Genomic DNA, 23,684 nt, shown 5'->3' on the forward strand with positions numbered 1-23,684 from the left:
ATGATTGTGCGTGCTGCTGGTCCACTAATAGTACTAACCTTTAACAGTTAATTTGACTCATTTTCATTAATTACTAGTTTCTATGTAACTGTTTTTATATTGTTTTACTTTCTTTTTTATTCAAGAAAATGTTTTTAATTTATTTATCTTAATTTATTTTATAATTTTTTTTCAAAAGGACCTTATCTTCACCATACCTGGTTGTCCAAATTAGGCATATAATAATGTGTTAATTCCACGACTGTATATATCGGTATCCGTAATTAAGAGGTGGACAATATCGGATATCGGCAAAAAAGCCATTATCGGACATCCCTAATTATCATGATATGTATGTTGTCGTATCATTATTATTATTTTTAATGAAATGTAAAGTAAGTGCTATACACTCCGGTACAGTAGGTGGTGGTGTGCATCTTTGCCAACATGGCGGCAGTACAACCAAATAAGAAGAAGTGGAGAGTGTGGGAGATTCAAGGTTCCCTCCGCTTTGCTCTAGAAGCTAACAACAAAATGATCCGCAGGATAGATTTCTTCCAGTCTTGACTTCCACTACTGAGCGGCTCCGGTAGATGTTGAAACTTGGACGCCCTGAGCGGTAAGTAAGTGCCCGTCAACATGCTAGCAAGCACAAGCAGCGCGCATGTTGTTGTTAGCAGCTAGCTCGTAGCTAACAGTTACAAGTTAGCAGCTAACCAAATAACGAGCCGTCAAATGTATAAACTTGCAATCTGGTCTTGCTCACATTCGGTTATTGTTGACGATTATTGTTGACACCTCTAAAGACGGCAACCTGAGAGTTTACTAACCAGCCGAAACAAAACACCATAAGTAAATGAATGGCCCTGTAAAAAAAACATTCTCAAAAGACACATGACAAAGTGATGGGAGGGACGCGACAAAAAAATTCAAATGCAAAATATAATTAAAAAAAACACCATGGAAAATGTTTGAACCATTGTGATATATATGCCAAATATTAGGACAGCTATTCAATTAGGGCTGTGAATCTTTTGGGTGGGTCACGATTCGATTCAAAATCGATTATTTTTCTCAATTCAACATGATTCTCGATTCAAAAATGATTTTTTTCCCCTATTCAAAACGATTCTCCATTCATTCAATACATAGGATTTCAGCAGGATCTACGCCAGTCTGCTGTCATGCAAGCAGAGTAGTAGATTTTTGTAAAAAGCTTTTATAATTGTAAAGGACAATGTTTTGTCAACTGATTGCAATAATGTAAATTTGTTTTAACTATTAAATGAACCAAAAATATGACTTATTTTATCTTTGTGAAAATATTGGACACAGTGTGTTGTCAAACTTATGAGATGCGATGCAAGTGTAAGCCACTGTGACACTATTGTTCTTTTTTTTTATTTTTATTTTTTACAAATGTCTAATGATAATGTCAATGAGGGATTTTTAATCACTGTTATGTTGAAATTGTAACTAATATTGATACTGTCGTTGATAATATAAATTTTTGTTTCACTACTTTTGTTTTTTTCTGTGTCGTGTTTGTGTCTCCTCTCAATTGCTCTGTTTATTGCAGTTCTGAGTGTTCCTGGGCCTGGTTTGTTTTTGGAATTGGATTGCATTGTTATGGTATTGCTGTGTATTGTTTTGTTGGGTTGATTAATTAAAAAAAAAAAATAAATAAATAAAAATCGATTTTTTTAAAATGAGAATCAATTCTGAATCGCACAACGTGAGAATCGCGATTTGAATTCGAATCGATTTTTTTCCCACACCCCTATATTCAATGTTTACTTATATAGCCCTAAATCACGAGTGTCTCAAAGGTAACTTAAGAATAAAGAATTTCCGATTGTTTTCTTTGTTTAAAAATAGAACAAGCACATTCATTTTTTTTCATTTTTCATTCATTATTTATTTATTTCAGGCAATGACATAAAAAAGTACAAAGTTGACAACACATAATAATATAAATTAATATAGCGCAAAAGGTAATGTATAGTATGTAATGCATGATTGTCCAGTTTTGCCTGAAAGGGAGTGGGAAGAAGATCACTTATTTAATCCCACCCCCAGTTCTCCATTCAGTGATTATTCACATGAGTTTCACTCTTACTTTGTTCAAGGATTATAATACAGATGTTGTATCATAGTGGCATTACAACAGGTAACAATAATTATTACACTGTAACAATAATTTGTATCAACAATGTAGGAATAATGAATATACCAACATTGGTAATAGACAAAATGCCAACAATGGTAATAGACAACATAGTAATAATGGTAATAGACAACATAGCAATAATGGTAATAGACAAAATAGCAATAATGGTAAGGAAACATTGAGCACATGTTAACACTTTGAGACAGAGTACAACAACAGCAGCTGCCCGACTTTTAACAAACACAAGAAAAAGAGAGCACATTACTCCTGTTTTAGCCTCCCTCCACTGGCTGCCTGTGTCTTTTAGAGTCCATTTTAAAATTATCTTACTCGTTTTTAAATCCTTATGTGGTCTTGCCCCACCGTACCTCTCTGAGCTGCTCCACCTCTATGCCCCCACCCGGTCCCTCAGGTCAGCAGATCATGGAGGTACCCAAAACAAATCGCAAGGTCAGAGGGGACAGAGCCTTCTCTGTTGCGGGTCCCAAACTCTGGAACGATCATGTGAGACAGGCCCCTTCTTTGGCTATGTTTAAGACCCTACTTAAAACCCATTTTTATTCACTGGCTTTTAACCCAGCATGAGATTTTAAACTGTTTTTAGCTTTTAACTTTTTTAACTGTTTTTAACTATTAAACTGTTTTTTATCTAACAAACTGTTCTTAGGGTAATTTATATTTGCTTTTTCAATGTGTATTTTTATTTCTGTTTTAAATGTTATTTTGTAGTCTGTCCTTTGCCTCTTTTTCTTTGTGGTGTACAGCCCTTTGTTTTTCAACTGTGCTTGTTTTTAAAGGGCTTTATAAATAAAGTTGGTATGGTATGGTACAACAGCACGTCAAATTAAAGACCCTCATCTCTATATTTGAACCAGACCCCATGTTTGTATAATAGTAGGGCTGCAACAACTAATCGATTAAAATCAATTATAAAAATAGTTGACGATTAATTTAGTCACAGATTCGTTGGATCTATGCTATGCGCATGCGCAGGGGCAATTTTTTTTAATTAAACTTTTTTTTTTTTTTTAATAAACCTTTATTTATAAACTGCAACATGTACAAACAGCTGAAAAACAATAATCAAAATAAGTATGGTGCCAGTATGCTGTTTTTTTTCTTTTCAATAAAATACTGGAAAGGATGGAAATGTAGTTTGTCTCTTTTATCAGATTATTAATCGAAGTAATAATTGACAGATTAATCGATTATCAAATTAATCGTTAGTTGCAGCCCTATATAATAGTTTAAATCGATTAATAGACGAACATTTTGAAATTATACAAATCATAATGTTTTTTTACACTTACGTCGCGGTTAGTAGTATTCTATCTTTATTTGTCGTTATTTATATTTTCTGACTAAATGATGTGATAATGTTCATCAGTCAACTCATTGGGGTTAATTTTCAATGTATCAAGCTAAAGAAATTGGAGATGTCCTATAATGGCTTTTTTACCGATTTCCGATATTGTCCAACTCTTAATTACCGATACCGATATATACAGTCGTGGAATCAACACATTATAATGCCTAATTCTGTTGTGATGCCCCGCTGGATGCATTAAACAATGTAACAAGGTTTTCCAAAATAAATCAACTCAAGTTATGGAAAATATTTATTATTGAAGTCACAAAGTGCATTATTGTTTTTTAACATGCCTCAAAACAATAACAGTACAATACTTTTTCATAACATGGTCACTACCGCCTAGTTTCTCTTGTTATATTCTTATTTTACTGTTACATTTTTATTCTCATTGTTGCTTTTTATTTTTATTCTTATTGTAATATTTTTCTATTCTGTTTCCATTTATACCCCCATTATTTACTTTTTACTTTTTAAATTCAATCTCAATTCTGTACAGTGCTGCTGGAATATAATTTTTCCTGAGGGAACTCTCCTGAAGGAATCAATAAAGTACTATCTATCTATAAAGTGGCATAAAACACTGAAAGTGATTGTTCCTATAACCCCTTTGTTTCAAATGTTTGTTCCACTTGTGGCGCGGGCATCTTGTCTGACTCACACCATAAACAGCCTTCCTTGTCACGTATTGTTCCTTTTCCCGCTATGCATCCACTAATTCAAACTGATCCAGCGGCGCAATTGAAGATTGTTTTATTTACAAAAATCAAGGAACAGAATACTCGGGAAACAAAATAAATGTTAGCCTATATAAAGCTGAGGACTACAGACAGTTGAGGTCAAAGACGGTATGCTGGTGCCCGGCTGCCAATCACGCGCCCAGCGCACTCCTGCCCCTTATAGGCCTGCGTGGGAACTTTTCACCACCTGCAAAGGGTGCACACTGACATACACACATCAATCACTCAAAAATAATAAAATAATCATAGATTCAAGTATGACTCTCTATTTGGCTCCTACACACCGGCCCCTGATTGATCTTTACAGACTCAATCACATTCATTAATTTAATGCAAAAAAAGGAGCCTATTCCATAATAAACAAACAAAAGGCAAAGCCTTGAGAGGAAATAAAGTATATACATTACGTCCCTTGTGCGTGTCTTGTGATCTGGTCTCCATGACTGACCAGTCAGCCCTCAGCCTCCAGGACGCAGCACAGCTTGGTGATAGGCCTTTCGATGACTGAAGTGTTTGTTTGGAGCTTGACTGACCGGACCAGGTGTCCACCATCTGCCCTAGTCTCCCCGCGCCCGTGTCGAAGTCACGTCGTAACATTCCTGGTTTTACGAGCAGACGAGCATGTTCGGTAGCACACAATCACTGAGTACTTACAAGCAGACACAGTGTGTAGACAGAAAAGGGAGAATGGACGCATTTTGGCTTAAAAACTAACGATAAAGGTGAGGTTATAACACTGAAACGCCCTCAGTAAGAGGTGCTTTAAGACATAGCTAGCTAGCGGCTAACGTCCGTCCGCCGTCTGCAGTGTTTTAGCGACTTCTAAATCACTAATCCTGGTCTCCATGGCGACAAATAAAGGAAGTTTCTTACAGGTATCATCCCTGCAGGACGAGGAATAGCTAAACATGCTTCACTACACACCGTAGCTCACCGGCGTCACAATGTAAACAAGTGCCATGGGTGGATCTACACCTGACATCCACTGTAATGATATCAAGTACAGACACGTATCTAGTCGATACTACTATGATTACGTCGATATTTTTTGGCATCACAACATCTTCTTTCGTGTTTTTAAAATGTAAATTATGTTTATAAACTCAGGAAATATGTCGCTGGACACATGAGGACTTTGAATATGACCAATGTATGATCCTGTAACTACATGGTATCAGATTGATGCGCAAATTTGTGGTATCATCCAAAACTAATGTAAAGTATCGAACAACAGAAGAATAAGTGATTATTACATTTTAACAGAAGTGTTGACAGAACATGGTAAAAGAGAAAGTACCGTATTTTTCGGATTATAAATCGCTCCGGAGTATAAATAGCACCGGCCGAAAACGCATAATAAAGAAGGAAAAAAACATATATGTCGCACTAGAGTTATAAGTCGCATTTTTTTGGGAAATTTATTTGATAAAATCCAACACCAAGAATAGACATCTGAAAGGCAATTTAAAATAAAGAATAGTGAACAACAGGCTGAATAAGTGTACGTTATATGACGGATAAATAACCAACTGAGAACGTGCCTGGTATGTTAACGTAACATATTATGGTAAGAGTCATTCAAATAACTATAACCTATAGAACATGCTATACGTTTACCAAACAATCTGTCACTCCTAATCGCTAAATCCGATGAAATCTTCTTCCTCGAATATTATTTGATATTTTACGGTAATGTGTTAATAATTTCACACATAAATCGCTCCAGAGTATAAATCGCACCCCCAGCCAAAGTATGAAAAAAAACTGCGATTTATAATCCGAAAAATACGGTAAACAGATATTAACAGTAAATGAACGAGTATATTAATAATTAATTTTCTACCACTTGTCCTTAATAATGTTGACAAAATAATAGAATGATAAATGACACAATATGTTACTGCATACGTCAGCAGACTAATTAGGAGCCTTTGTTTGTTTACTTACTACAAAAAGACAAGTTGTTTAGTATGTTCACTATTTTATTTAAGTACTTAACTGCAATAAGAAACATGATTTTTTGTTAAAATAATGCCAATCATGCAATTTTTTGTGGTCCCCTTTATTTAGAAAAGTACCGAAAAGTATCGAAATAATTTTAGTACCGGTACCAAAATATTGGTATCGTTCCAACACTTGAGCACAGTAACATGACCAGTTACCAATGAATGACTTGAATTGACATGCTTTCAGGCAATATTGGTAACTGATATTTATATATTTGTTTGTGCAGATGGAGGCCATGGAGATTGACCCCCAGCCAGAGGCTCCAGCAGGAAGCGACAACAGCGCCTCTGCCGCAGAAGCCCTGGTTATCAGCTCAGACTCTGGCAGCAGTACGGAAGTGGATGAGGAGGAGGAGGACGATGGCGACGGGGCAGCGGCGTCTCGTCAGCAGCTCAGACTTCCTGCCACCTGGGCCTTCAGTCAGAGGAGGGCGGGCCGCGGTGCGGCGGCGGCGGAGGCGCAAGCGTCTGCACGGAGGAGGCTCAGGTACGGCGACGTCTGTAATGCTCGACACTGCTATTTTTGCTGTGCCTCATGCTGGGCCTGGCTGCTCCAGGCAGGGCCTCAGGGTGCACTACTCCAGCCAGAACGCAGCGTCCTCCAGAGGGTTCCCGTATTTCCTGCTGCGTGTGCCCACCGCCGCGCCCGACCAACAGTCCAGCAGCACTGAGGTCAGCGATTCGTCGGAGGAAGGGGAAGCGGCGCCAGCTGCTCCGGCGGAGGCAGTGGAAACGGTGGCACCTGCCCCGCCCACTAATCCGAGTGTCGACAACTCTGATGATCACATACAAGTACAAGAAGCTGATGGTGAGTGATGTCATCCCTGGCCTTCAACGTGGCATCACATCATCTTCCATTCTCCCTGCTCTTGTCTTCAGCTGCTGATGGCGACACAAAAGAAGGTCAGCCTGATGGCGTCCAGGTAATGTTACTTGTTTTTCTTTGACGTCAAAATATCTTATCATGAAGGCAGGGCGATACGCCTGGAAACTGGAACACGACATTAAAGGCCTACTGAAACCCACTACTACCGACCACGCAGTCTGATAGTTTATATATCAATGATGAAATCTTAACATTATAACACATGCCAATACGGCCGGGTTAACTTATAAAGTGACATTTTAAATTTGCCGCTAAACTTCCGGTTCGAAACGCCTCTGAGGATGACGTATGCGCGTGACGTAGCCCGGCGAACACGGGTATGCCTTCCACATTGAAGCCAATACGAAAAAGCTCTGTTTTCATTTCATAATTCCACAGTATTCTGGACATCTGTGTTCGTGAATCTGTTTCAATCATGTTCATTGCATTATGAAGAAGGAAGCTGAGCAAGCAAAGAAGAAAGTTGTCGGTGCGAAATGGACGTATTTTTCGAACATAGTCAGCCACAACAGTACACAGCCGGCGCTTCTTTGTTTACATTCCCGAAAGATGCAGTCAAGATGGAAGAACTCGGATAACAGAGACTCTAACCAGGAGGACATTTGACTTGGATACACAGACGCCTGTAGAGAACTGGGACAACACAGACTCTTACCAGGATTACTTTGATTTGGATGACAAAGACGCAGACGTGCTACTGTGAGTATGCAGCTTTGGCTTTTTTTTGCGTATGTATGTAACTTTTTTAAAATATATAAGCTTTATGAACCTTGGGTTAGGTGAACGGTCTTTTGGGCTGAGTGATTGTGTGTGTTGATCATGTGTTTGAATTGTATTGGCGTGTTCTATGGAGCTAGGAGCTAGCAGAGGAGCTAGCATAACACGTACCGTACCTACGTGCGCGTCACGTACGTAACTTTTTAAAAATATATAAGCTTTATGAACCTTGGGTTAGGTGAACGGTCTTTTGGGCTGAGTGATTGTGTGTGTTGATCAGGTGTTTGAATTGTATTGGCGTGTTCTATGGAGCTAGGAGCTAGCAGAGGAGCTAGGAGCTAGCATAACAAACACGCAGGTGTTATTATGCAGGATTAATTTGTGGCATATTAAATATAAGCCTGGTTGTGTTGTGGCTAATAGAGTATATATATGTCTTGTGTTTATTTACTGTTGTAGTCATTCCCAGCTGAATATCAGGTACCGTGAGTATGCAGCCTTGGCTGCTAAACATTCGATAACTTGACGGTATGTGCGCGTCACGTACGTAACTTTTTAAAAATATATAAGCTTTATGAACCTTGGGTTAGGTAAACGGTCTTTTGGGCTGAGTGATTGTGTGTGTTGATCAGGTGTTTGAATTGTATTGGCGTGTTCTATGGAGCTAGGAGCTAGCAGAGGAGCTAGGAGCTAGCATAACAAACACGCAGGTGTTTTTATGCAGGATTAATTTGTGGCATATTAAATATAAGCCTGGTTGTGTTGTGGCTAATAGAGTATATATATGTCTTGTGTTTATTTACTGTTGTAGTCATTCCCAGCTGAATATCAGGTCACCCCCGGCTCTCACAGCATCTTCCCTATCTGAATAGCTTCAACTCCCCACTAGTCCTTTACTTGCACTTTACTCATCCACAAATCTTTCATCCTCGCTCAAATTAATGGGGAAATTGTCGCTTTCTCGGTCCGAATCTCTCTCACTTCATGCGGCCATCATTGTAAACAATAGGGAACTTTGCGTATATGTTCAACTGACTACGTCACGCTACTTCCGGTAGGTGCAAGCCTTTTTTTTATCAGATACCAAAAGTTGCAATCTTTATCGTCGTTGTTCTATACTAAATCCTTTCAGCAAAAATATGGCAATATCGCGAAATGATCAAGTATGACACATAGAATAGATCTGCTATCCCCGTTTAAATAAAAAAAATTCATTTCAGTAGGCCTTTAAGTGTTTCGTATCGGTCATTATCGATAATTATTGATATTTTTAATGACCTATGGAAAATAAGGGTGAAACGTAAACATTTTTATTTCACATGTAGCCTTCCTCTGATAATAATCCCTCAGCTATCAAGGCAGAAAGGAAATGTCAACACAAGCATGGAAACACTTAATGTAAAACGTAATTGTAAAATCACATTGAACACTTAAAAATAAGCTCCCAAAATGAAAGTGCTAAATAAGGAATATGAAAGACAGATGTGTCCATACTACGACCTGCGGGCCATGTGTGGGCCATGTGCGGCCTGCCTGCGTCTTCAATGTGGCCCGCGAGACGTCATGGGGTTAATGAGGATTGGTCTAACCTGACTCTCGCCAGACCCTTGTAGTTCGCTGAGCTCCACACAAGAATCTGGGCTTGAGGGCATTGCAAACTCCTTCAAGATAGCAAAAAGTAATGAACCAATCAGGATCGCCGGGCGGGATTTCATAGATGTGACGTAGCGCCGAAGCGACTGTTTGATTCAAACAACAATGGCGGCACACAGCGAGGAGTCGTGTGCTGACATTAATTCTGCTATTGCAACTGTTTTGTCCAATCTATTGAATATTAATTATTTAAAAGATGAACAGAGAATGGTTTTGAAGTCATTTATGAACTTTTCACTCTGTCGTTATCCTATATGTCAGCTGTTCTGTTTTGGATTTCTCAGCGTCACTGGCAGTGGCGTGCGGTGACGTTCATGTCAGGTGAGGCACTGACTTCATCACAGTCAGATTTACAAACATATGAACCCTAAAGAGTATCTTATTCACCATTTGATTGGCAGCAGTTAACGGGTTATGTTTAAAAGCTCATACCAGCATTCTTCCCTGCTTGGCACTCAGCATCAAGGGTTGGAATTGGGGGTTAAATCACCAAAAATTATTCCCAGGCACGGCGCCGCTGCTGCCCACTGCTCCCCTCACCTCCCAGGGGGTGAACAAGGGGATGGGTCAAATGCAGAGGACAAATTTCACCACACCTAGTGTGTGTGTGACAATCATTGGTACTTTAACCTAACTTTAACTTTACACTTACAAACTGTAGCAAACAATAAAGCACATTTAATTAAAAAATGTTATTATGGTCTTACCTTTACTTATAAATGCGGGAGAGTTGTGAATGAATGAAATATGAAATCCGCGCTGCATTCTGCAGGTGTACCTAATGTTGTGTCCCTGTTCACGGCCGCGCAAGCATTGTTGTTTTTGCACTTTTTGGCTTCTTGTTAAGTGACTTTTTTTGGGTGGATTCGGTCTTGCACGTGGAGGGTTTGGGTGTGGGCTTTGGTTGGTGTGGCGCTCCCGTCGGGCGATGTATTCTGCGGCGGGAGTGTTAACCGGCACCAGGAGGCGGGGTTATGAGACGAGCCTCACACAGTGTGTCTTGGCAGCAGTTTTATGATCGCTCAGCACTAAAAATACGTTACACACATACAGTTGTTGACAAAATACACTGTACATTATATACCTCAGCTAACTAAACTATGGAAATGTATAATATAATTCATATAGCAATACGGTCTCACTGTACAGCAGGCCAGCAGTTAGCCGAGTCATTGTGCACAATCCATGTTGAGGGCGAGGCACAACGCAGTGATGTGCCTCAACTGGCTGCTGATCACCGCACCGTCTCTTCTCAGTATTTGAACGGCAAATGTGAAAATAAAAATAATCTAAAACTGGTGAAGTTAAATGGAAAATAACTTTAGTATAATCACTGGATACATATAACAATTTAATGTTTTTTTTTCTCTTTTTACTTTTTTTTTCTTTCCATGATGGCAGGTGAGGCCGTGCCTCCCCTGCCTCTAGTGACTGCACGCCACTGGTCACTGGGTGATTTCGATGTGAGTGGTAGAAGTAGCTCGTCATTCAAGACAACAGACAAGTGGTTTATCCAATCACATACAATGATTTTTTTTACAAGGCCCCGCCTTCTGAAATACATCTCCTATTGAGAAGTCCCAAATCCTTGTGTAGAGCTCAGCGAACTACAAGGATCTGGCGAGAGTCAGGTTAGAATTTGTCACCATCTTGTCGACAATATGAGTAAATCAGGTCTATGACAGCTTATCATGCTTTGATTTGGGTCAAGTGCAGTATTTACTTGTATGACCCAATGCAAACAACCTTCACTGGTCATGGTGCAAAAAAAAAAATCTAACCTACACAAAATGCCAACAGACATAGTCATACATAACACATATAACATAATTTGTGGATATCATATCGTATCATTACACCCATTTAAATCCATTAAAAAGCATTATGGGAAAAATGTAAAACAAACTCCACACTTATCCATGTTTGGTGCATTTTAGCTGCTTGTTATTTCTGATTGATTACAAAACTTAAAGAAGGTCGTCACGGAAGTAAACAAGGTATGAGTCAAACTTTCACATACTCTTAATATCCAATTATATTAATTATATATCCATTATATTAATATAATATGTACATACTGTGTGTGTGTATATGTATATATATTACTGCCATATATATTGTGTATATATATATATATATTACTGCCATATATATTGTATATCACTTTACATGCATAGAGTTACTTTACATGCTTTCGGCCCTCGACCACATTTTTTTTAGCCCAAAGCGGTTTGGACACCACTAAAGTAAGAAATGCTTAATAAAGTTGAATAAAATAGTGCAAAGTGTGAAAATGTAAACATAGAGAAACCTGAGAGGAACTATTTTCTGCAGGTATAGTGGCAGGAAGTTAGGCTAAGGTGGTTTGGGATCAGCGGTCTTGGTGGGGACGAGCGCCTTGCATCATTTACAGAGCACATTAGTCTGACTACTAGTGGGGTGTAAAAAAAATAATCGAAAACTGATTTAAAAAAAAAAAATTTATTGTTTATATTTTTTCCTTAAATCTGTCCTGTACAGCCACTCAGACAAATTCTATTGTTGATGTAGAAGATCTATATCTGCTGTACAGATTTACTTTAGAAAAGAGAAGTGTTGGGTATTTGACTTTATTGAATGTTTGGGTGGAATTTTATTTAACAAAAAACTGTTTTAGTTTAGGTAATATAGACTTTTATCAGAGCTTTTTTATGGAGGAATGGAGTTAATCATATAACTTGCATCCAATGTTATTAAAAAAATATTGATTTTGAATTGACAAATTATTCTGTATCGAATCGTTACCCCCAATAATCGAATCCTGTGGTGCCCAATGATTCACAGCCTTGCTGACTACTATTTATTTACATACCATAATTGTTTCCAAACGGTGTCTGTAACACGGCAGTAAAACGGCTGATCAAACAAAACAGAAGTCATCGTCATGGACCCACTGGCTGCGGTAGCTAGCTCTCCAATCAGCTAAATAGACTCAATAACTCCACGGTGACGTTTTCGTGAATTTACTTAGGAATTTGTGAAACTGAAACAATACAAAAAAATGTCATTGTAAGTTAATAATACTAACACAGATATTTGTAAACATGTTAGCATATTAGTTAATGACACTAGCTTGGTTTCATTACAATAGCACATACAAATATGCATTAAACACTACTACAGACTTCACACATGGGACGGTTTAGTAAGTGAGAATAGTTTTAGTTATATTGCAAAATTTACAAACGTTGCTTGGTGTGCTGAAGTAGCCATACGAGTAGACACGCTATGGACGGCTTGAAGACTGAATGGTGCTCCGGTTGGGGGGGGAAAAAAACACCAAGAGTAAACTAATCCCAAAAGATGGCGCCGTACAAACAACAATGCACCATCTCATTGTGTTTGCTTGATATTTTTTACTTTGTATTATGGCCGTCAACAAAGAAATATCACAATATATAATGATACTGTTTTAAACGCCCAGCCCTACTTGTTATGTATAATAACTTTTTAAGAACTTGGTAAAGTTACAACTTACGACATTTATAATATTGTCTTTTGTCAATAGTTCCTGCATCATCTTTTGCGTGCCGAGTCATGTGACTCTGTTTCTCAATGCACTAATTCACCATTTCAGCCGCCCGCCGCCCCGCCTCCCCAGGCGTCCCAGGGCGAGGAGGGCGAAAGCGACACCTGCAGCATCTGCTTCGAGGCCTATACGACGGCGGGAGAGCATCGCATCGCTGCTCTGCGCTGCGGACACCTCTTCGGCTACACCTGCATCCACCGCTGGCTGACAGCTCAGCGCTCGGCCGGCAAATGTCCGCAGTGCAACAAGAAGGCCAAGCGCTCCGACATCTTGCGGCTCTACGCTCCCAAGCTGAGAGCCATGGACAACAGCGAGCACGAGAGCCTGAAGAAGCGAGTACACCTGCTTTTCTTTGCTTTGCAGGTGACCGCGTTTTGCTCAGTTTGTGTGTGTGTGTGTGTGTGTGTGCAGGGTCCTGGAGGAGGAGCAATCTCTGAGGAGGAAGGCCGAACTCGAATCGGCTCAGTACAAACTCAAACTCCAGGTGGTTAGCAACAAGTATGGACAAGCACAACAGGAACTCCAGGTATCACTTTTTCATTTTCATCTTCTCATTTGGGCTCCATCTGAGGCCCCGGGTCCTACATTGTGTGCCATTTCATGCATGAATATGTGCTGATATAATAAGGAAGGGTTGCTGTCAGTAGTTGATATCGATACATTTTCACAATCCTCGATACTTATTTGACACCATGAAAAAAAATTATTTTGTAATTCTTTACTTTCCAATCCAACTTTATTTGTAAAGCACTTTGAAAATAATCAGTGGACCAAAGTGTTTTGTAGCATAATGACTACAATACGCAGAAACTAACAAGAATCAACTAAAAACACATGGATAAAAAAGAATAAGTAAATCGAAGCACAAATAAAATGGAATCAATAAAAACATTCAGGTAAAACCTAATAAAAAACCTAGGGCTGTCAAACGATTAAAGTATTTGTCTGCGATTAATCGCAGTTTGTTCATAGTTAACTCAGAATTAATCGCTGATCACAGTGTTTCCCACACATTCATTTATTTGTGGCGGCCCGCCACGAAAGAATTACGTCCGCCACAAATAAAATAAAAAATAACAATTTTTTTTTTTTTTTTTTTTTTTTTTTTGTCCTGTCCAGCTTATCAGGCAAATCATATAGTTGATGTAGATGCCCATATAGGCTGTTCAGATTTACATTACAAAAGAGAAGTGTAGGATACTTCTCTTGTTGCCTTATTTGTATTTGACCACTACTGTTTTCTGTTTATTTGTTACTGACTGTGGCAGGACACATCTGCCTCTGTTTCACTTTATGTTGCTGGTAAATAATATGGTTGTAGTAGAAGGCTAGAGTTAAATTATTTAGTATGCACTAATTAAAGGGGCGGAGCTTTAAGAGACATTTTAGCTTTAATACTTTATAAGATATATTTTTTGTAAGAACCACAACTAATAAATATATTTCAGTGAATAACTTAATGTTCAGATCTGTATATAAATATGTACATAAAGTGTTGTAATTATATTGTAAAATGGATGGATGGATGGACGTTTAAAACAAAACTGTTATTATTAATTAGTAAGTATATATTTTTTTAGCCTTTTTAGAGAAAATCATATCATTGTAGTACATTATGCAAATTACTCGATGATGTCATGGTGACCACGCCCATAGCCACGCCCCCACCACCACAGGTATCTTGGCAGTTTATGGGAAACACTGGATCAATATAATTTTTTGTTATCATTAAGTGTACCCTAGACAATTTTTGAAAATGTTTTTATGACTGGACAATTAGTTTGCTTTAAATAAATGTTAAACATCATGCTTTTTTTAAGAGCTCAACAGGAAAATGGACATAAACCCGCTTTTAATGAGGATACTATAAATGAATAAAATACATGCAGTGCGTTTGTCTTGCCAGATTTTGTATTTTGTAGGAATACAGAATTTGTATTCCTGCTGTATGTGCACTTGCATCCAGAAGAGGAGCTACACTTGCATGTTAAGATACTGTAGTATTACAGAATTTGTATTCCTGCTGTAGGTGCACTTGCATCCAGAAGAGGAGCTACACTTGCATGTTAAGATACTGTAGTAATACAGAATTTGTATTCCTGCTATAGGAGCACTTGCATCCAGAGGAGGAGCTACACTTGCATGTTAAGATACTGTAGCAGTTTCACGCATTAATAACACAAAATGTGGACGGTTACAATCATGGTTTGATTGTCAAATATGTTTGTTTATATAGTCTGTGATAGTCCTACCTAAGGTGGAAACTACCAAGTAGTTTTCACCTTCAAAACAAATAAAATATATTGATTGTTTTCAAAGAACTAGACATTGCAATTGCAGTTCAAATTTTGAATGAATGTTGAGGAGCCTAAGCCGAACTGAAATGCTAAGAGTTACCACGCTGGCCAGATAGCGCGAACTATCAAAAAATATGAGCTAAAAAATCTAGTATGCTAAAAGTACTATGCTAACAATAGCAAAACTGATTCCCGGGCGCGGCATCGCTGATGCCCACTGCTCTCCTCACCTCCCAGGGGGTGAACAAGGGGATGGGTCAAATGCAGAGGACAAATTTCACCACACCTAGTGTGTGTGTGACAATCATTGGTACTTTAACTTAACTTATAAATACCGCTAGCATTATTGAAATACCAAAATATATGACACTAAAGTGGTTACCTGTTATATTAGCGAAAACAATTTAGCATGCTAACTGTACCAAGCAACAAGTACCAAAATATATTACTCTAAGGTGTGTACCTGAAAAATGTTGAAAATGTTAGCCTGCTAACGTTAGCATGCATCACCTACCAAAATATGACTGAGGTATATACCTACACAATGAGGTAAAAAATAAGTTAGCATGCTAACCGGTACTAGTAGCAAAACATTTGATGCTGCGGTGTATACCTGCAAAATTTGCCAAAAAGCTAACATGCCAGTATTAGAATGCTAACAAATGTCAAGTCGTTAAGAAATCAGCCACGGGCCACACTTTGGACACCCCTGATGCACATGACCAATGCAATATTTTTTTGTGATTAATGACATGAGTTAACTTGTTAAATTTGACAGCCCGATTTGTTTTGTTTTTTATATTTCTCCAATGTGCCATAAAAAAAAGTGTTAAAATACACGATCCTGGTCTTGCCTTGTCTTGCAGGAGCTTAGAGCTCAGATGGCACAAACTAGGAGGGGCTCAGTCGCCGTCTATTCCTCCTCCTCCTCATCGTCGCTCCACTGTGGCCCTGACCGACCCAAATTGGCGCCGTACGGCTTCTTCGATGCGGTGCTGGTGTCTCAAAATGGAGGCTGCCGTGTTTTGTCCTACTGCGAAGCCATGAGCTGCCTGCTGGCCTCACAGCCTTCGCCCCACGCCACACTCGTGCCCGGTGAGACCTTACTGTCCATCCAACAATCAGTGTCAGACTAACGCTGCAATTCTTGTGCGCTCCTGGTCAGGCTGGGGCGTGAAGAAAGTGAGCCTGGCCAACCTCAAGTCCAGCCAGTACATTCCCATCCACAGCAATCAGATCCGAGGTCTGTGCTTCAACAGGCAGAACGACAGCCTGCTCCTGTCGGCCGCTCTGGACTGCACCATCAAACTCACCAGGTAACTCCAATAACGTGTGAATGATGTACCATATTTTTCGGAATATAAGTCGCTCCGGCCGAAAATGCATAATAAAGAAGGGAAAAAACAAATATAAGTCGCACTGGAGTATAAGTCGCATTTTTGGGGGAAATTGATTTGATAAAACCCAACACCAAGAATAGACACTTGAAAGGCAATTTAAAATAAATTAAGAATAGTGAACAACAGGCTGAATAAGTGTACGTTATATGAGGCATAAATAACCAACTGAGAACGTGCCTGGTATGTTAACGTAACATATTATGGTAAGAGTCATTCAAATAACTATAACATATAGAGCATGTTATACGTTTACCAAACAATCTGTCACTCCTAATCGCTAAATCCCATGAAATCTTATACGTCTAGTCTCTTACGTGAATGAGCTAAATAATATTATTTGATATTTTACGGTAATGTGTTAAAAATTTCACACATAAGTCGCTCCTGAGTATAAGTCGCACCCCCGGCCAAACTATGAAAAAAAACTGCGACTTATAGTCCGAAAAATACGGTATGTGCGCAAGCCGCCGATAATGCGCCAGTCGAACCGAAATGCGAACGTTAGCATGCTGATGATTTGGATGCAGCAAGTACCAAATTGTATGACTCGGTGAGGCGTACAAATGTACAATTAGCTTAACAAACTAGCATGCTAATAGTTAGCAAGTGTCATGTACCAAGTTATATGACTCTAAGGTGTACGGTTAGCAAGTTAACATTAGCATATATCAAGCACCAAGTCATATGACTCTGTGGTAAACGGTTGCAAAATTAGCACCTAAAAAAGTTAGCATGTTAACACATGTCAAGTACCAAGTTATATAACGTTACTGTAGCAAAATTGGCTTTAAAATGTTAGCCTGTGTACATTAGCACATGTTAAGCACCAAGTAATATGACCCTGTGGTAAATGGGTTGCAAAAATAGCACCTAAAAAGTTTGTATGTCCGCAGCTACAAAAAGGTTGGGGACCACTGCTGTAGGGTAAACAGTTGCAAAATTAGCACAAAAAAGTTTGCAGTTTAACCTACCGGTATGTCAAGTGCCAGGTTATATGACTCAGATGTACGCTGGCAGAATTGGCAAAAAAAAAAGTTAGAATGCTAACAGTTAGCATATGTAATGTACCAAGTTATATGACTCTAAGGTGAACGGTTGCCAAATTAGCACAAAAAAAAAAAAAGTTAGCATGCTTTTCAACAGTCACACAATGATAAATAGATGAAAATTGGTGTAGAATCCTATAATGCTACAATGAGATGCATGAGCACCCTCTAGTGGCTGTGCAGGTTACTACACACCAAGTGTGTGTGTGTGTGTTTGTTTGTTCTGGCAATGCTTACTTAATGGGGACATCGCTCTGTTTACACCATGGGTGTCAAACTCTGGCCCGCGGGCCAAATTTGGCCCGCCGTTTAATTTCACTTGGCCCGTGAGATCATATCAAATTAACACTAGCGCTGGCCCGCCGATATCAAATCAATACTAGAGCTGGCCCGCCGATTATATACAGCGGCGGTGCCACAGTACAAATCTGATTCTCATATTTGCTAATTGTCATACTTGCAAGATCTCCAGGAGATTCCCAATTTTCAGTGACCCTCCCGGGAAATCTAGTCACTTATTTGTCCCGTACAACAATTGCTGGCCCCGGTTACTCAATATGTGCGACTCTGGCACGCATACAGAAGTGAATGCAAGGCATACTTGATCTTCAGCAATACAGGTTACACTAAAAAAAAACTTTAACATTGTTAGATATATACGCCACACTGTGAATCCACACCAAACAAGAATGACAAACACATTTCGGTAGAACATCCGCACCGTAACACAACATAAACACAACAAAACAAATACCCAGAATCCCATGCAGCCCTAACTCTTCTGGGCTCCAATATACACCCCCGCCCCCCCAACCCCGCCCACCTCAACCGACGCACGGAGGGAGGGGGGAGGGCGGGGGTGTATATTGGAGCCCAGAAGAGTTAGGGCTGCATGGGATTCTGGGTATTTGTTTTGTTGTGTTTATGTTGTGTTACTGTGCGGATGTTCTCCCAAAATGTGTTTGTCATCCTTGTTTGGTGTCGGTTCACAGTGTGGCGCATATTTCTAACAGTGTTAAAGATATTTATGCGGGCACCGTCAGTGTAATCTGTATCGCTGTTGGCCAAGTATTCTTAGCGTTCAAACATAAATTATGAACGGGCCAGCACGTTGTGGGAATGGATGAAATGCAGTCGTGAGTACAGCTCGTGTAGGTCAACTTTGTTCGATAAAGAATATTGTCTTAACCCAAAGCTTAAGCCCCGACATTAGTGAACTAGCATCCAGGAAAAGACACCAGATATCTGGCTTGGGCACATCAGATTTGATCAGTATGTCGCAAACGGAGCAGTTTAAAGTTCTGAATGGTTGGTTTATTCATTGTTAATTATATTCACATTTATTAGCCTGTGGAAAAAGTTAATGTTGATATTTACCTCAGAAGGCTGCAAACAGAAAAGAGGCAATACATTTTTATTTAAATTGTATTAGATATGCCATTGATATTTTATAATTATTATTATTTGAAACTCGATTTTGCATGTCACTATAAAGTTATATAAGCCTTGCTTGTTCAATACTCAATGCAAAACTTGTTTGGGTCCCTATTAAAAGGTTAATTTGTTCAACCTTGGCCCGCGGCTTTGTTCAGTTTTAAATTTTGGCCCACTCTGTATTTGAGTTTGACACCCCTGGTTTACACAGTCACCTTTAGGGGACCTCTGACGGTATGGGGACAAAAAAAACAGGTCCCCTAAAGGGAAACCTTTTGAAATGATAGTCAGATCCATCCTGAAGATGCCTAAGTGATTTTTAAGCTTTGGCCCATAAAACATGTTTACTGGTTAGTTTGAGTGTGAGACATTTGCACAGCAGCCCCCTCATCGGGCTGTAGCTGGTACTGCACTCGCTGCTCTGCTCACACTTCTTCCGTGTATAGTTAATCACTTCCACCTGGTGAAACTTCCTATAAGAGGACAGCTGTAGTGCTGTATTCTGAGGATCATGTCATATTTAATTTGAACTTTTTTTTTTTAACGGTCCTCAGTAGTCCCGTATAAATTTGTGTGAATTATGCAAAATTATTTGAATTTGGTCCCCATGAACCATATTAACTCTTTTTCCCCAGGGTCCCCAGTAAGAATGATCAGCACATTACTTCATCAATCCAGAGATTTAAAGACGTGTATGAGCTAACTGGGCAGTGCCCATTTTACCTCTCTTTTTTTTTTTTATGCCTCCACAACCTGTAGAAAGGGTGCTCCCCACAAGTGATGATCAAAAACTTGGTCCCCATTCCAAATGATAACCAGTATGTGTGTGTTTTTTTTTTTTTTTTTGCAGCCTGCTAACCAACACGGTGGTTCAGACTTACAACACGGGCAAGCCCGTGTGGAGCTGCTGCTGGTGTTTGGACAGCACCAACTACGTCTACGCAGGCTTGAGCAACGGCTCGGTGCTGGTCTACGACATCAGAGACACCAGTACGCATGTCCAGGAGCTGGAGCCGCTGCGCTCCAAGTCTGTGCCTTTTTTATTTATTTTTTTTATAAACACCCAACAATGTCAAAACGCCAGGAACCAACATCCAACATCATTCCTTCCAGGGCCCAGGTGGCGTCTCTATGCTACGTCCCGAAGGCGGCGTCCAGCTCGTTCCCATGCGGCGGGCTGATCGCCGGCTCCCCGGGCGGCGGCTGCTTCTGGGAGCAGGTCAACGATAGCACGTACAAGCCGCACATGCTGCCGCTGGAGGCGGGGGGCTGCACCGACATCCAGGTGGAGACGGAGAGCCGGCACTGCTTGGTCACCTACCGACCAAGTGAGAACCTTTCGCCGCATACCCGGCCATTTTTCCTCTCTCTACCGGCGGTGACGCTCTCTCTCCTGCAGGCCGCTTCAACCCCAATCTGCGCTGCGTCCTGATGGCCCTGACCCGGACGCCCCCGGAGGACCTCAACCAGCCGCCCGGCTGCTGCTGCTCGCCCGTGCAGACGTTCACCGCCGGCTCGTCCTGCAAGCACCTCACCAAGAACGCCATCTTCACCAGCCCAGATGGAGGCGGGGCTCTGGTGTGCGCCGGAGACGAGGCGTCCAACTCCACCATGGTACGATCGCAACTAGAGATGTCCGATAATGGCTTTTTTGCCGATATTCCGATATTGTCCAACTCTTAATTACCGATTCCGATATCAACCGATACCGATATATACCGTCGTGGAATTAACACATTATTATGCCTAATTTTGTTGTGATGCCCCGTTGGATGCATTACCCAAAATAAATCAATGCCAACATGGCACTGCCATATTTATTATTGAAGTCACAAAGTGCATTCTTTTTTTTTAACATGCCTCAAAACAGCAGCTTGGATTTTGGGACATGCTCTCCCTGAGAGAGCATGAGGTGGTTCAGGTGGGCGGGGTTAGCGGGGGGTGTATATTGTAGGGTCCCGGAAGAGTTAGTGCTGCAAGGGGTTCTGGGTATTTGTTCTGTTATGTTTAGGGCTGCAACAACTAATCGATTAAAATCGATTATAAAAATAGTTGGCGATTAATTTAGTCATCGATTCGTTGGATTTGTGCTATGCTCATGCGCAGAGGCAAAATATTTTTTTATTTTTATTTTTTATAAACCTTTATTTATAAACTGCAACATGTACAAACAGCTGAGAAACAATAATCAAAATAAGTATGGTGCCAGTATGCTGTTTTTTTTCAATAAAATACTGGAAAGGATAAAAATGTAGTTTGTCTCTTTTATCCGATTATTAATCGATTAATCGAAGTAATAATCGACAATCAAATTAATCGTTAGTTGCAGCCCTAGTTGTGTTTATGTTGTGTTACGGTGCGGATGTTCTCCCGAAATGTGTTTGTCATTCTTGTTTGGTGTGGGTTCACAGTGTGGCGCTTATTTGTAACAGTGTTAAAGTTGTTTATACGGCTACCCTCAGTGTGACCTGTATGGCTGTTGACCAAGTATGCGTTGCATTGACTTGTGTGTGTGAAAAGCCGTAGATAATATATGAATGGGCCGGCACGCAAAGGCAGTGCCTTTAAGGTTTATTGGCGCTCTGTACTTCTCCCTACGTCCGTGTACCACTCCTTATAGCGGCGTTTTAAAAAGTCATAAATTTTACTTTTTGAAACCGATAATTTCCGATATTACATTTTAAAGCATTTATCGGCCGATATTATCGGACATCTCTAATCGCAACCTTCCTCCTTCACCATTGTCTCGTTCTGCTCAGCCTCCTGTGGCTTTCACAATAAAATTCTGACCGCCACTCCTTTAGGTGTGGGAGGCGGCTGGCGGCGCTCTCCTCCAGAAGCTTCCCGCCGACCTGCCGGTGCTGGACATTGCGCCGCTCAGGGCGAGCGGTGACAACTACCTGGTGGCGCTCACGGAGAAGATGATGAAGCTGTACAAGTGGAAGTGAGCGAGCGTTATGTTTACAATAACTGAATCAAGATTTCAGTCCTTTTTATTTTGAAATGGTCAGGGGACCTTTGAGCAACATGTTGTCTAAAAACAAATCACCAAAAAACTGTTTTTGTGTGCCACACGTGTCATGTGACCATCAAGCGAGGCAAAGAGGCGGCAAATAGACTCGGTCGTCCTGATTTTTAATGTTGGCCTGTCTTTATTTACCAGGCAAACATTTCACTGTTAAATATTTTAATGCGGAAAAACAGGTTTTCAGTGTCCTTCTCAGACGTCTGAGTGGCCCTGAACTCAGCACCAGCAGCACCCAGCTTGGTTGAACTGCTCAGCAATGTTAGGGTTTGTACAATAAAACACCACCAAATACCGTCTTTACTACTCTTTAATACTCTGAACGAGTGCTTCAAATGTCCCAAAGGGCATTTATTGTACTGTATGTATATGTGTAAATATATATATGTTTGTATGTATCATTCCTAGTTTTCATTTCAAGTCAATAAATACATTTTATGTCTTGACAGGCGACGTTGAGAGGTGAATCTTATTCTGAAAAAAAAACAGACTTTGTCTTTTCAGTTTACATCACCAATAAAAATCAGTAAAAGATTTTATTGCATTGGATCAGTGCAGGAACTAAAAATCCAGAACAGTAGACAAGGGTTTCTGCGGGTCGTTAAAAAGATTTCAGTGGATTTAGCGCATGTTGAGGCCTGAAACGGCATTGAAAAGCATTAAATTTGATGTCCAGAGGTATTTAGAAAAAGGTATAGCAGTAAGTTCACACATGCTATTAGATAATTACAAGTCGGTAATTAAAGGCAGGCCCCAGTTAATTGCCTAATTTCTTTAGCGTTATTAACAAGGCAACTTCTGCTGTCACCACAACTGGCAGCTGCTGCTACCACTACAAAAAATAAATATGTTCTCAGTTTAAACAGTCTTGTGAGCCATTTCTAATTCACTAGAGTAAAAGTTTCAACTATTCAATCATTGTCAAATTCTTACATAAGACAGTTGTAATCTTTTGAAATATATATACAGTACAAGCCAAAGGTTTGGACACACCTTCTCCTCATTCAATGCGTTTTCTTTATTTTCATGACTATTTACATGCCCGAATGCAGCTGAGATAGGCTCCAGCACCCACCGCAACCCTGAAAGGGACAAGCGGTAGAAAATGGATGGATGGATGGATTGTCACTGAAGGCATCAAAAATATGAATGAACACATGTGGAGTTATGTACTCAGCAAAAAAGGTGAAATAACTGAAAACATGTTCTATATTCTAGTTTCTTCAAAATAGCCACCCTTTGCTCTGATTACTGCTTTGCACACTCTTGGCATTCTCTCGATTGAGCTTCAAGCACACCTGTGAAGTGGAAACCATTTCAGGTGACTACCTCTTGAAGCTCTTCGAGAAAATGCCAAGATTGTGCAAAAAAAGTAATCAGAGAAAAGGGTGGCT

The 23,684-nt window shown here is 40.0% G+C and overlaps 1 protein-coding gene and 1 long non-coding RNA gene across 4 annotated transcripts in view; one reads left to right on the forward strand and one right to left on the reverse strand.

Moving 5' to 3' along the window:
* LOC133646942 (uncharacterized) overlaps positions 1–23,684 on the reverse strand; it is a 143,103-nt gene that overhangs the window by 30,678 nt on the left and 88,741 nt on the right. The gene's annotated exons all lie outside the window — the stretch shown is intronic.
* LOC133645813 (E3 ubiquitin-protein ligase RFWD3-like) lies at positions 411–22,738 on the forward strand. The gene is made up of 12 exons (XM_062040701.1): positions 411–598; positions 6,492–6,751; positions 6,822–7,072; positions 7,144–7,187; positions 13,137–13,420; positions 13,500–13,614; positions 16,252–16,480; positions 16,551–16,701; positions 20,116–20,292; positions 20,379–20,593; positions 20,665–20,879; positions 22,070–22,738. The coding sequence occupies exons 2-12, from the start codon at positions 6,492–6,494 to the stop codon at positions 22,211–22,213; spliced, it is 2,085 nt and encodes a 694-aa protein (XP_061896685.1). The 5' UTR covers positions 411–598; the 3' UTR covers positions 22,214–22,738.

Source organism: Entelurus aequoreus, linkage group LG03, assembly GCF_033978785.1.
Source record: "Entelurus aequoreus isolate RoL-2023_Sb linkage group LG03, RoL_Eaeq_v1.1, whole genome shotgun sequence".
In the NCBI taxonomy this organism is placed as follows: domain Eukaryota; kingdom Metazoa; phylum Chordata; class Actinopteri; order Syngnathiformes; family Syngnathidae; genus Entelurus; species Entelurus aequoreus.